The following is a 15,558-nucleotide window of genomic DNA, read 5'->3' on the forward strand; positions in this document are numbered from 1 at the left end:
GTCATCCATCAGACTTCAAGACAACATCGATCATTTGCCATGAAGAGAGCGCAGGGTAGTGATTATTTGCTATTAGGTGGATGCTGAGGCATACAAATGGCTGGCAGTTGACAGTTGAACTCACTCAGACGTAATGCAGGATGGCTCCCCCCCCCCCCCTCTCAGGGAGACGTTGACAGGCGCTGACCCTGAACACTGTAATGACAGCGTGTACAGTCAGACGGGCACTGAGGGATTCGTCCTCACAGATCACATGTAGGATTTGAATGTTTGTTGTTCTTACGTTTGCATTAGCACATGAGTTAATTTCCAGTCGCTCATTCTCACTCAGTACATATAGGATTTATTTGTGTCCTTTTTCTTCGTGACAAACCCATTGTTCAACCTGAGTCACACTTATTGCGATATCCCGTGGCTGACTGACCCTGTCACTGTAATTTTACAGTATTATATACATTTAAAGAATGTGTGAGCCGGGTGCAGCATGCATGAGAGCTTGTGTGTGTGTGCGTGCGCGTGAGCGTGTGCGTGTGTGTGCTTGTTTGTGCTGCATTGATGTCCTCACTGACTGAGATGCCATCAGTGAATTGATTTCCAGCTCGCGCTCACTGAAGGAGGAGGGTGTTTGTCATGTGGATAGACAACTAATCTTTCAATACAAACACTCACAAGACGCATGGCTGTGCTCTGAGCGCGCTGCAGCCACTATGACGAGGGAAGTGTTGTGTTGGAGCTCAGCCTCAACCCCCCCCACCCCCCCCGCACACTGCTCTCCTCCCGCCCTTGTTTGAAGACGTATCTCACACATTGCACAGTTTAGTGTCGTACATTTGGAAGCCGCCGTCGCTCTGTCGAGCCGTGCAACAAATCTCACTCGCTGAAACTTTTAAGAAAGAGAGAGACGTCCACCTTTGTGCCGGGATCTCTCTATTTTCTCTCTTCGCTGTAAAAGGGAAAGAGGCGACTCTTGTCTCCCAGCTCTCAGTCGGGTCCTTGTTGGAGCTTAGACTTCATCCCGGGCCAAACCGGGGTCAAGCAAGGCTTATGAGGTCGGACCTGACAGGAATGTCTGTCAAGTTCTTATCCCCCGGCCAGGGTTGATCCCGGGTCGTTAATCAGACGGAGCGGCGGAGATTCAAGGGGAAGCATGAGGCCAGGTGATGCTGACCTCAGTACAGTGGCTTTGATTTTATCTGGCCCTGGCTCTGTGTGGGTGTGGGTGGGTGTGTGTGTGGGGGGGGTGTAAATTGACAGGATCAGTCCCCCGTCTGATTCACAGTACTCTCAGCCCCTCTGCCAGCGCTAATGACATTGAGAGAGAATATTAACCTCACACACTCAGCAGGAATATCCACGGGGGGGGGGTCTATAAATCAGACGCCGCGGGATCCACAGCGGTATTATCATTCAAACACACAGGGGCCTGGCTTTAAATGTTCGACAGACGCACACCATGGTGTAGACACTTCCCACAATTTAATCTGCACGCGTGACGTAATGAGCAGTGATATTTAACTTCTCCATCAACAAAGAACGTCGCTCATTATGTTTCACCGATTTTTTTTTCTTGCGTGAATTTGTTTATGTTCTCTTAAAAGATTTTTATTTTATTTGAGCACAAAATGATGTAACTGTGTGTAAAGTTCAATCTGACATGCCACTTCCAATTGACAGCTTTGTAGCCGGTGATGCTATTACACACACAGGCTATCGGGAGGGAGCATGGCGCAAAACATACAAAACAGATTAAGAGTGAACGTACATAAAGAGGAGATTTGCTGGCGGCAACCGAACGTACTCTAATGATTTGCATTGCCATTAATAGTAATTTGCAGCTGCCTGGGAGGAGACGTGTAATCCCCTTCCCATGTGTGAATTGACATGCATTCAGGGAGGGAGTGTGTGTGTGTGTGTGTCCTGAACGTGTGATCTTTAAATGACTGCCACCTGAGGCCTGGCAATACAGAGAGAGAGGGAGTGCCACACTGAGCAATGACGGTCTGCACGGGAGGGGAGATGGGGAGGGGGGGGTGGTGGGTGAGAAAGGGGGAGAGCTGTGGGGGAGATAGAGACAGATAATGACAGTCTAATTCACCGTCGCCATCAGAGATGCATGTACGCAGACGTGTATGGGCCATAAAGTGTAGCTGGAGGGGAGAGTGCTGGAACCGACCTGATCAGTGCTGCAGTGTGGAGGTGGCAGGGCGGGGGGGAGGATGGGGGGGAGGATGGTGGGGGGGCTCGGAGGGTTGCAGGGCATTAATTTGCTCTACAGATAATGTCGTCTTATTTACGACGAGCTAATCCTGATAGTGTTTTGATTTTTTTTGATTTTTTGGATGTTTATTTGTGTATTTGTTAAAGGGTAAGAGTGATGAAATACAGCTGCGTTCGAATAGCGGCACATTTTTGTATCAGTGGGTTATTTTTATTTGGTATTGTTGTCAAATTGGATATCGGATATCGTACGACACTTTTAGCATCCGAGTTACGATTTTTTTCTCTGATAAAACAAGGAAAACATATGAGAATTGGATCTATTTCCTAGTTGGGTGCTGTCGTGTGATTATAATTACATGATATATAACTATGAATATTCTATAATATAATGTTATTCAGCTTTCAGTCTTAAAATTACATTACCTTACATTTCATTTAGCTGACGCTTTTATCCAAAGAGACTTACAATAAGTGCGTTCAACCCCGAGGGTACAAACCAAGAACAGCAAGGATCAAGAAAGTACAATTTCTTCAAAAATAAAGCAAAACTACAAAATGCTATAAGTAAGTGCCATTTAAGTGCTACTAAATTGTTAGTTTCAAAAATTGTTAGTACATTTTTTTTTAAATATATTTATTTTTTATTTTTTTATTCAAGGTATAGTCGGAAGAGGTATGTTTTTAGTTTGCGGAGGAAACATAAGCATTGGAAATGCTTTAAATAACATCTACTAACTCACGTTGATTGCTTTGGACAACAAGAGTATGGGGGATTCGGTAATATTTATAATTCCGAGAATTACGGATTAACACTGAAGGATATGTTGCTGTTCAAAGAGCCATCCGAATATTTCTTCACTATTTCAAGCTGACTGTCTCCCCCAGCATCCGTCCTCCCTCTGCAGCCGACCCGCCTCCTCTAACCTCTCTTATTAAGTTTATTAAAGCCAGTCCACACTCTGGCTTCCTCAGGTCCAGATCCTTCTCTCCTTCATTACTGGGCCTGAGCCTGGCAGGCAATCTGAAGTGTGCTCTGAATAGTCCATTATGCACATATGAAGGCCATCACGGCCCCGGTATTGGTCAATTCATCAAACATTTATCTGTTGCCCTCTGAACGGGACGTCAGTGCGCCTGTCGCTCTGCAGCTCCCCCCCCCCCTCCGGTTTAGTATAACAGCGCCTTGCCTCCCTGCACCGTCGCGACCTCTGAGAGGGCATCAGGCCTTTAACTGTGATTACAGCTGCAGGGGTTCTCCAGCTTATCAAAGTGTTTGTGTGGGTTTTTATATACGTTGGTCTTGGAAACTTTTCTAGCATTTCAGTGGTCGCTGCAGGGATGTTGCCTCTGTGATCACTAAGAGGAAAAAGAGAAGGCTCTGAGGTTGTTTTACATCGACGCTCTAATGCACAACTCAGACAAACTCCCAATTTGACCTGTTGTGTTCTAAAAAAATTGCCAACTATGATTGATGTAGCTTCAAATGCAGCAGGGACTTTGTAGCACATGTAAAAGAGCCGGAGCTGCCATATCCATTTGCTGCCTGAGGATATCTGACATGGCACACGCACACACCATTGGCAGGAGTGACTGACACTTCAGCCAATAACGGTCGAGAGTTTTCTTCGCTCTGTTGTCAGCAGTGGTTTATCAATCACTATGTCTGCATTAGTATCAGTGTATTGATCTGGCAGGACTGCTCTCCGGGTCGGTGTCTCCTCTCCAGTGTCCTTGTCTGCTTTTCTCACATCCTCCCCCCCTTGCTTCCTGTGCCGAGCCCAATGCTCCCTTTAACCACACACTGGTCCGTGCACCCTGTGTGTTCAGCAGGCAGGATGTTAGTGGATCATAGGGGTTCCTGCACATGCATGTGCTCACACACGCTGATGCACACGGGGCCGCGTGATGTATGATGCTGAGCTTCCACGGGCTAAGTGGTAGTCAAAGTGTAAAGACAGCCCCATGTGAAGTATTAGCTCTGACAATGAGGCTGATCATAATTATCTTAACAAGGAGAGGATTCATCGCCTCACCTCGTTAAAGCTATCGCCTCTCTCCATCTCTGTCTGCCGCGCTCGTGTTAGTTGAAGGTTTATGCAGATAGCATTTGATCTTGCGTTACTGTAATGACATCACATTTTTTTTAAATATGTACAGTGACGTGATGCAGTGTGATGTGAGGGTGAATTATTTTCCGTCCTTTTTTTTTTAGGAACAAAACAGATCCCAATTATTTAGTGTTTGTTAATGATATACGTGTTGTGCCTCTGTTAGTAAATCATAGAGCACTGGGACCATAGTCAATTATGCTCATTAGTTTTGTTAAAAGCGAAAGCTGTTCTTTTTTTTTCCTTTTTTTTTTTTTTTTTAAGTGAAGTACTTTTACTGCACTGCTTAAACTTTGTTAGTTTTCCAAGCCGCACATTAAAAACAAGAAAAGCTTATAAAAAGTAATGAAACCGGCTCTGGAAATCTGCAGAGGGAGCACAGAAAGCTGGAGAGTATTAGAAGTTCAATCCCTGCACTGTAGTTAATGCTGGATGGCTCTCCCCTGGCTGTGAATTTAACTGATTAAATCAGCCAGTGCACGCAGCAGTGGTGACATGAAAACAACAATTAATAAGGCTCCCCCCTGTGCCATGCGGCTCCCTTTAACCGAGCAGCTAATAACATCACCCACAGGACTGCAGCCCATCATGCACACACACACACACACACACACACACACACACACACACACACACACACACACACACACACACACAGGTGGCAATAGTTAGTTAGCAAACCTCTGTTAACAACAAATAAAATAATGTTAATCCACTGTGGTACACATTCCTTCCCAACTACGCATTAACGTAGATTATACTTGAAGAATAATTGCATGTTCCACCAAAATCCAGCCAGTAGTCTATTCAGTACTTAAATACACTAATACTTTTTTTTTTCTACATTTTAATTTGAACAAGGCCCATAAAAGGGCGTTATTGTTTGTGTTTTAACAAATCCAAGCAAACAACAGTAAATTCCCCACACTGACAAACAGGGTGTGTGGTGTTAAGTATATTGATGCATAACGGGCCTTGCTTTAATAAATGTGAGGCTCCGTGGGAAGAGAAAAAAAAAACAACAAGCAAACAGAGAAGGATTTCATCAAACTGGCACATCTCTCTATTCATCCATCTTGCCAGTGCATTAATCAGACCTGATAAGAGCTTGTCAGCCGGCGGCTTCCCGAGCACAGCGGCTAGGTGCTGTGGTTAGCTGCTGCATGTGGGTATCAAGTGTACGTGTCTGGCAAAATGTTGACGTGTCTTTTTGAAATGCGGCGGCTCGGTCCGCCTCGCTCGCACGTCAACAATGAATCGCTGATTTGTCGTTTCGCTTTGTAGTTCAATGTTGCTGCCGGTGCACGTCCGCCGCTCGCGTCTGTGCGAGTTTCTGGATCGGGGAGAACGTGGAGGTGGAGTCCGGTGCTCATCGGGCGTAAAAGAAAAGAGAGAGAGAGAGAAACATAAAAGACAAGAAAACAGTTGGTCCGGCTCATTTGAAGTAGGGTTGCAAAGGGGCGGAAAGTTTCCAGAAACTTTCCATGGGAAGTTTCCATGGGAAGTTTAGCTCTGGAATTTGGGGAATTTTGAAAAAAAAAAAAAAAAATACACAAATTAAACGCTGAGCAATAAAAACATCATTCAAAACTCTATTTTAAAGATGTATGGAATGCAGCTCTCTCATGTGTGGAGACATTTCACCTCATCCAATGTAGAAGGAAAGGCTGTGTACATTTGCAAATACTGGGCAAAGACCTGTGTTAAGAATGACACAACGATGCAGAAGCATATAGTCAAGTGCCCAAAGTTTCCTCAGGGCTCAAATCAGCCTATGACAAAACAAAATGTTTATATTTATGTCAGTATATAACAAGGTAAATACAGTTAGTATAAATTACCCACAACATTTCCAGTTTATTCCCGTTAATTCCCGTATATTCCCGTTTATTCCCGTTAATTCCCGTTAATTCCCATGGAAAGTTTCCAACTTTGAATATTCCCGGAATTTTGCAACCCTAATTAGAAGTGATAAATGGCTACTCAGTGACCAATTAGCTGGACAAGAAGATCTGTCTTTTTAGCATTTTTCTTTTTGCCAATATGCAGCGTCTCCTCCATTGTTTGTTTTCCATCATTGCTCTCCATTTGCAGATTGTCATAATAAAGGTATTATATTTACACGGCTCTAAGTTTGTGTGTGTTATGACACAAGGCAGATCCAGCGAGGAGCAATAGTTCATGCTGCAGCTGTTCAGACCTCACTGTACCTGGAGTCTGTCAATGTGACACTGTTCACTGGAATTAAAGATAGTTAGTGTCAAGGTTATCTGCTTTTTTAAAACTAAAGACACATTTATAATGGATGGTTGACAACAATACAGCTTGGAATATAAAAGTAATGTAATTAGAAACTGTGTTAGAATTAGTTTTGTAAGCTGTGAGAAAGCTGTGTGTGTGTGTGTGTGTGTGTGTGTGTGTGTGTGTGTGTGTGTGTGTGTGTGTGTGTGTGTGTGTGTGTGTGTGTGTGTGTGTGTGTGTGTGTGTGTGTGTGTGTGTGTGTGTGTGTGTGTGTGTGTGTGTGTGTGTGTGTGTGTTTGTCATATTCTGGAAGATTTAAATGTCAATAAAGTCACCTAGGACACTCAAACATGGCGTACTGACAGTGTGAAGGATTAGACAACACACACACACACACACACACACACACACACACACACACATCGCCTCTGTGCACCTTCCACAACTTGAACTTTGCAGGGCCCTCGCATTACTCTGCACACCGCCCTCCATCATTTTTATGCCCGTGTGAATGTGTATGTGTGGGAGAGAGAGGGAGAGGCAAGGAGTTGAGATGACCTTTCACCTCTCCGAGCAGCGTGTCATAAAACGCAGCGGAAGTGCCGAATTCCTTATATCAAATAAATAAAAGAATACAGAAGCCGTTTGATGTTAAACTCTCAACACTAACCCCCCCTAACAACCTACAGTTGCACACACACACAAAAAAAAGTTTCCTTTCCATTCGATGTGTGATTGCGGCTGTATTCCGGTTCCTCTGTGAAAATGATGGATGACAAGTTAAATTTGTGTCTGGGGAGTGAAGGTGAACTGTGACAGAGTGATTTGTCTTGGGAATGGAGGGTTAGGGTCAGGCGAAACTGGGCGCCTCGAGGCACAAGACATTGACAAATTCATCCTGCCCGCCGCATTTCTGAAGCCTTTTGTTTTGAATCCTGGCTACTCACAAGTGACCCCCATCCCTCATCCTGCCAGCCGCTGAACGATGCCTCACCATGCCAGGGGAGCTCAGCACCACTAATTCTTGTCATTCACTTCCCTGACAGGCCCCCGGACCCTTCCTCTCGCCGCGTATGAAAGAGAGGGAGGCTGAAATATTTATTCCTTGCACTGTAGCATCCGACCAGATGTAGAGCCGTAACAGTTTCCCTGTTGCCTTGTCATTGCAGGTCACTGGCGGGCCTCAAAGTGTTCACTGAGCTGGAAGAGCTGGTCGTCGACAACAATCTGCTTGGAAATGACCTGCGGTTGCCCGGGTTACCCAACCTCCACACCCTGACACTCAATAAGAACCACATATCCTTTCAAACAAATCACTCAGGCCCTCTTTCCATTTGAATTAAGCAGACATAGATTACAGGCGTCGGCATTAGAATAAGGTTTATTTCACCCGCATCGCAGTGTTGATACAGCCTGCTTTTGTGTGTGTGTGTGTGTGTGTGTGTGTGTGTGTGTGTGTGTGTGTGTGTGTGTGTGTGTGTGTGTGTGTGTGTGTGTGTGTGTGTGTGTGTGTGTGTGTGTGTGTGTGTGTGTGTGTGTGTGTGTGTGTTGCAAATAGAGAGCAGAAGAAGTTGGCTGTCACTGAGCTCCACACACACACACACACACGACTAGTTTCTGAACCACAGGGACCTCTAGTGGAGTCAGACTTCAGAGTCAACACAGCAGATGTGTTTTTTTTTTTTCATTTTCAAAGAGAATAGATTGTGTTGGGTTGAAATTACATCCCGGGAATAAAACATGAACTAGAATAACGATGTCGCCCATTTGATAATATCAGTGGTTTCAAATTAAAAAAGGGGGGCAAATTTTGTCTGATCAATTTACAATCAGATGAATTGTGCTCCACTGTAGCGCTTTACCTCGCCAAAATAAATGGAACGGGTTTATTTGATTTGTCACTTAACAATCTAGAACAGGATCACATCATTGATTATAACAGCCCTGTGTACACTCGTTGCCACCCCCAGTGTAAACACGCTCAAACCAGAGCCGGGCACAGCAGCTCCCCCCCCCCCACCACCACTTCGACACGCAGGCACAGAGCGAGGCTGTTTATGATCAGTCAGAAATGTGTGAACTTCCACTCGGAGCTTCAGAACAGGTTTAGCAATGTGTCCTGTTTTCCTCTGGTTATGCAGATCCTACTGGATAATGATGCTCACTCTCTCACACACACATCCGCACACACACACACACACTGCCAGAGTCAACATTAAAACTGGGGCTGCTTGAAGTGTGCGTCTGGGACTGTGTGCGCCGGGTTCGGTTGTGAAGTGGTCGGCACATGCTAATAGGCCAATTATGTACATCCTGTCGTGGCACAGTGCCATTTTCAAGCTGGAGCGCTGCATTAGCGCTGTTGTATTTTGACACTTTGGGGCTCAATTTTCCAAGTGAATGTATTAGTGATGAATGTGCCTGCTTAGGGGCTGTTTGTTTTTTCCACGTTTTTTCGCAAAAAAGTTTTTCCACGGCACGGCTCGGCTGGGAAGCACGGACTGCTTGAACCACAGGGCATCCATCATTTTGTCACTGTTCTGCACCCCGGCCACCTAGGAAATGAAAGAGATCGAGAGAAAGAGAGCGAGGCGGCAGCGGCAGCCAAATTGTGTCACTGCTGTATGCCAAAGCCTGCACCTTAAATTGCCCCTCTGTCTGCCCAGTCTCACAAAGCCAGTGACTAGCCCCCTTTGAGCACCTCTGTAAATTTGACAGTGACGGGTTTTAGTGCGAACGGGCCCGGGGAGGGGCGGCGCGGGTAGTAAATGCTAATGTAATTAACAGCGCTAGGTCCTTGACATCCGCCCTTTGACACCTGACTGATATCGAGGCCCTGCTGGAACACTTGGCTGACGTGACCCCGGCGCTGGAGTACCTAAGCCTGCTGGGAAATGAGGCCTGCCCCAACCAGCTGGTCAGCCTGGATAAGGACGAGGACGACTACCAGAGATACAGGTCAGTGGCCACACCTGCACTGGGGGTGATGTCACACGTGAATAAGGAATAGCTAGAACTGGGTGGATAATGTTATGGGTGTGTAGACAGTTTCAGTCCGACACTTTTGACACTATTGGAAGTGATAGCTTTTTGTAAGTAATGGATTTTGGAAATGTTTTTTTTTTTTTTTTTTGAACATCCAGACCCCTGTATTTCACAAGCAGGCGGCGGATTCAACCACATCACTCTAAAAGCTTTGTCAGCCGGCTGGTCTACACTCCAGTTTGCAAAATGGATTTCATGTGTGACTAGTCACCACCGCAAATGAGTGTTTACTACTCTGCCCTGCCCGAGCACATGATGCATTAAACATCAAGCCAGGCCTTAAGCCATGCAATATGACCACCATTTGTCAGGGTCCTTTACATGAAATGCGATAAAAGGCGAAAAGCATACGCTCTTTTGTCTGTTGTAGCCCTAAGTGCTTGTTTCTGACTCTGTGTTGCTTATTAATCATTTACCAACCCCTGCCTTTCTTGAATAATCTTTATTCTCTCTTTTTGTCTCCCTTTCTCCCCCCTCACCCCGTACTCACGCTCTCCCTCCCTCTCTTCCTCCCTCTCCTCCCCCCTTCTTCCCCCTCCTCTCGCATGCTTATCTTTACTGGTGAGGGGAGCTGTTCTGTTTTGACTGACAGTGTCTACAGTCCTGTAATGTAATATTCATAATGTGTCACATAGTAAAACATCAATTTGAGCGTGATGCAGATTTCATGTCTGACAAGGTTAGGCTGTGTGCAGGTCGTGACAGCACTGGCCTTGGGCAATAAATACCCGGCCCGGTGCCTCGGGAGCGCTCGGCCTCTCAAGTGAAAAACCCCGGTGCGTTGCATTGGTGCTCCAATTAGTGCAATGACATAGAAACGCAGCGTTAATTCACACAGCATTGTGTCGTCTGCAGGGAGGTTAAACGCTAGCCAGTTTTTGTTTAAGCTCTGTGGCCGTCTGTGGTACTACAACAACACGAGAGTCGAAATGTTCCGAGGTGTTACTGGTTGTGCTCATAGGACACGGTCTCCTCTGAAAATAATTTGTTTGAGGAACCCAGATATGCCGAGACAATGTTTATAACTCAACCTGCGTCTTTTCTTTCGGCCTCTGCGATGTGTAAAGATAAACATATATTTTTATGTGACAATTTAGCTTCTTGTCTCGAGCAGAGTTATCGGTTTGTCCAATCTCCTCGTGTGGCAGATCAAAGTGCTTGCGCCTGAGGTCCCTCATCCATCAGCTGCACTCTGTGTTCACTCAACCTTTTTCCCAAACGCCATAAAGGCAGCTGCATAATAATTACCCTCGGTGTCGAAACCTTTTGTTTTCTTCTTTTGTTTTGTTTTCTTTCATTTCTGAGTATAATCAATAATTGGTAACACATTTTGTACTATAATCTTAGAAACGAAAAGGCGCCTCAAGCTTCCTACTAAAACAAGTGGCTCCTCATGATGAATTTCGAAGAAAATTCTTGGATCTAAAACGTTTTCTAAGAATTCCCTCGCAGTTAAAATGAGATTCTGGTAAAGATAAAAGTTAATCACAGAGCACACATATAAGGAACAAGAAGGACAACTTTTAAGTTTCTTTAACAAAGGAGAAAATGGTGTTAGTGAGTTATTTATTATAATAATTCACATGTACCACTTTTCTCACTTCTCTAGTCATAACTTTGCTTGGATATCGATTTCTTTTCTTTGAGTTAAGATAATCCAGTATATCTAAGTGTTGTTTCCCAGCAGCCACTCCAAGAAAAGCAAACATTATATTGATGTCAACACATGTTTAAATAAAGAAAAAGAAAAGGTGCATGAATCTTTCTTGTCCCCAATCATCTGTGCTACCCTCCTACCCCCCCACCCTCCTACGCTCCCTTATCCTCCCTCTGCGGTTGGGCTGAATCATTAATATCCCTACTGGCTGACAGAGCCTTGTCATCTGCTCTGACCCTGTGATGGTGGGTTACCTATGGAGAATAACCTCTCTGCATGTCTCCCAAGGGCATCTTCACATTTCATCATTGAAATACCCCGAACAAAGTCCTTTTACAAGGAGGCGGGCACAGGATGTGAATGGGTGCCTCTTATATATAAGTACTCGTGCTCTCGTTGGAAAATAAGCTTGTAGCTGTGTAAAGAACCGTTTCGTCTTTACCATCATACTGTTCTTGGAAGAAGTCATTTAAGGTCTTAATGATATATTTAATGTTGTAAGACTTTGTATCCTTCTTGTTTAATGTTTTTCTTTCAAATCATATCAGATGGATTTCTTCTATAATTATCTCCACCGAGATTTGTCCACTTCCATGTCAGTCTGACCACATCCCCTCCTTATAATCCTCAGGTGTTGAAAGCTTGACGTGCGCTTCGCCATCTCCCCTTCATCGACGTCGCCATCATCAATTTGTCTCGGCTCTCTGCGCACAGGTCTCGTCTGTGCCCGGATCCCCTGTCCTGTTCTCACCCTCCACTTAGGTGCCGCGTGCATGTCCTCTCCGGCTCCCAGCTCAGCCCTGACATGGCTGTTCCTCTCTCTCCCTCGCTGCCTGTGAGAGGATCCGTTGTCGTCTATGTATTCCAACCATTATCTTTTGACGTTTCTCTCCCTCCCATTGAAAGACAGTGTGTGTCTGAAAGCTTAGAGAGATATCTGTGATGCTGTCACAATGACAGCTCTGGCAGGCAGGTTGTATCTCCTTTCGTGCTATTTATACGTCGCACTTATTCTTATCAGCTTTGAAGATCATTACATACAAGGAAATATCACCATTAAGCCCGCGTGATCGTTAGCTCTCCGTAAACACGGCTTCTTTTCAAGTTTTGTTGATTTACATATTGGAATGGCTGTCAGTTTGATTCGTTTTACACGTTTCCTTAGATTCTCTGTTTTGTCTCTTCGGCAAAAACACGGCCTTCAAGGCGACCTTTCATGAAGCAGAAGTGTGGTACAGTCAAAGCTGAGCTGTTGTTCTCTTTCAGGTACTTTGTTCTGTACAAGTTGCCCCAGCTGAAGTTCCTGGACACGAGGAAAGTCACCCCGAAAGAGGTGATGGAGGCGCAGGCGAGAGGATCATTCATGAAAGTGGTCAAACCGAAGTCAGAAGCTGTAAGTAACCTCTGTTTTTTTTTGTGTGTGTGTGTGTGTGTGTGTGCACTGTTTAAAGTTGTCGTCGCTCTGAAGTCCTGAGTGGATTTGTCACATTCATCCCTTCCTTCCCTCGTCTATTCTTATCCTTTATCCTCCCTTTCTTCCTGTGCATGCTTGACTGTCAGTCTCCCTTTGCAGAGGTCCTACCACTTTGGCCCTTTGTAAAGAGCCTTTCTTTGCCGTTGCTTTTGCGTGTGTGTGTGTGTGTGTGTGTGTGTGTGTGTGTGTGTGTGTGTGTGTGTGTGTGTGTGTGTGTGTGTGTGTGTGTGTGTGTGTGTGTGTGTGTGTGTGTGTGTGTGTGTGTGTGTGTGTGTGTGTGTGTGTGTGTGTGTGTGTGTGTGTGTGACCACGGCCTGACCTGATTCCGTATGCATGAGCCCAGATCAAAGACGACGGGCGGCTGTCCGGTCGCTGTTGTGTTGCCGAGTGTGACATGGCTGCCGATTGGAGTGACAGCTCACGTACACGCTGCTCACAATCGCTTAATTACCCCGAGCCCGTGCACTTATTCCTCCCTCTCTTGTTTTGGGCCACACAGACTAATTAGAGTTCGGTAGGAGGTTCATAGATATACCCACTTCACCCCTTTTTCACCCCCTTTATTTCTTCCTCCCCCAATACTCCTTCGATAATGCAATATAAATGAACAGCTTTGGCCTAGGTTTGATTTCATGTAATTGTAAGGTCATGAAATATTTACTGTTTGGATTAGCTAGGCTTTGTCATTTCAATGCCTCCGGGGCTCAAGGCAGTGAGCCTGGGAGGTAACAACGGCTCCAGAGCAGCACGAGCAAAGGGATCCGGTGACAAATCAGAAGCATGTGAGTCCATGTCCGGGTTTAAAAGTGCACGAGGAAAACAAAATATTTATTGTTCGAGACAATCAGCGTTTGGTGTCACTTCATGCTGAGCTTTGTTCCGGATCCTTCACGCGAGCGGCAAGTGAGGAAGCGAAACATTGAAATAATTTAACCCCAGTCTGGCATGTTTGGTAGACGGAGAAAAAGTGGAATGAAAAACACTGCTCATCGGCTTTATATGAAAAGAAAGTGAGGACCTCTACAATGCGCCTTGGCAGGGTAAAGTCACTTTATAGGATTTTATTTACATGGCCTGTCAGAGGAGAAGAAATGTTTGCCTGCCGCAGATGAAAGGAGAGATAATCACTGATTCGTGCTGACACGACGTGTTTCTGTGTCTTTGAACCTGTTGTATATTATGCAAAGTAAAAGGTTACAGCTTTGATGAAAATGTGTCTTCCATCGCTCGCAGTACTTTGCGCCGTCCTCTCCTCGGCGCCTTCATTAGCGGAGTTTGAGTCCGTCTGCACGATACATGAAGAGATCTTTGGCCCAGAGGTATCCCGTGTCGGGCCCCTGCGATGTCACAGCGCACAGCAGCATTTCCACAGCACTTGTTTTGAGTTAGATGAGACGTGATGTGTCAGCTATCACCGGCCCGATGAGCCATGAGTACCTCCCGGCTCTAATTGTCCACATCACACATGATTGTAAGCTGACCAATAGTGCGGGCCACCAATTAGCGGAAACGTCTGCGACAGAACAGGAAAGCGAGCGGAGATTATGGCGTAATTAGATATTTGTGTTTGCTGTTATGTCTGCTACGGCGGGGTGTTGCTCATAACACTGGCTTGTGGTACAGTGTCTGCCATTTGCTTCATTACAAAGGACGGTAATTAGCTGTCTTGCTGTCGCGCGTGCTACCATTTGAGTCTCAATTAGACGGGAGGTGGAAATATACAAGGCCTCAGACGTGTTTTGAAGATTTATTTACGAAAAGACTTAACTTTGGATGTAACATTTACAGGCTTTTTCCTCCTCGTTCACTTCTTTTTTCCCTCTAAGACCTCAAATGACAAATCTCCTTCCTACTGTTAACAGTAGATTAAATTCAAACCCTAGTAGCGGCAGCGAGTGCGGCAGGGTTACGGTGATACATGCCCGTTCATGACAGCATAAATCTGGAGAGAAAGCTCCTCGATCAGACTGTTTCCATTGCCGGGTGAATGTATTGGAAAAGTTAATGTGCTGAACTTTGGAGACCTCTCTTGAGTCATATCGAAGTGGATGGTGACCACAGTTTAAACTGCCTTTCAGTCATGCCGTTACAACATGGCACCGAGCGACGCCACATGGTTCCGATAGAACAGTTATGGTCCTTAGCACAATCTGAGCACCATAACTTTTCATTCATTCCCAATGTTTTCCGTGTTGCTTAAATCACAACCAGAAACGGCTGTTTTCAGGAAGAAGGACATACACACATAAAAAAAATTGGTTTATACAATGAGGATCATTTTGTCACCGTTTTTTTATTTCTTTAATCGTCACTGTCTTTTCCTTATGCTAAAATGTTCATGGCACTAAAGCTGCTTTCAGACCGAACTCCGGATAATCTCCCGAAATTTACCCGATTGGCAGTAGGAGAGAACACATCTGTTCCCGCCTGTTGTTGCGGATAATCTCCATAGTTTCTCCTGCCAGCCCCCCCTATAGTCCAATATCAGGTCAATGTCCAAATGAGCCCACGTGAGAAAACAGCCAGAGATTCTCCAGACGATTCACCGCAACCAACTTGGCACGCTTCTAACATGCGACAGACGTAAAACTGAAAAAATAATACTAATAAATACAAAAATCTCAGGATTAGATATTACACCCTACTTCTGTACGCTGCACCGGCCTTTGCTTGAATGCTCTTGGGAAGTTTTCCGTTGTTGTGGACGCGACCGGCAAACTCCGGAAGGTCTGGAGCTAATTGTGCGGACATTCTCCGGAGCTCATGGTCTGAAAAGACTAAAGTAGGTGACACTCTGCTGTCTATGACTTGGC

General features: G+C 45.3%; 1 protein-coding gene across 1 annotated transcript in view; it reads left to right on the plus strand.

Moving 5' to 3' along the window:
• The window catches only part of lrmda (leucine rich melanocyte differentiation associated), a 206,216-nt gene that overhangs the window by 130,192 nt on the left and 60,466 nt on the right, over positions 1 to 15,558 (plus strand). Inside the window, exons 3-5 of the mRNA XM_061087698.1 lie at positions 7,739 to 7,865; positions 9,388 to 9,527; positions 12,538 to 12,664. Coding sequence (XP_060943681.1) covers positions 7,739 to 7,865; positions 9,388 to 9,527; positions 12,538 to 12,664 — 394 coding nt within the window. The remainder of the gene's footprint in view (positions 1 to 7,738; positions 7,866 to 9,387; positions 9,528 to 12,537; positions 12,665 to 15,558) is intronic.

This window comes from Limanda limanda, chromosome 15 (genome assembly GCF_963576545.1).
Source record: "Limanda limanda chromosome 15, fLimLim1.1, whole genome shotgun sequence".
Taxonomy (NCBI): domain Eukaryota; kingdom Metazoa; phylum Chordata; class Actinopteri; order Pleuronectiformes; family Pleuronectidae; genus Limanda; species Limanda limanda.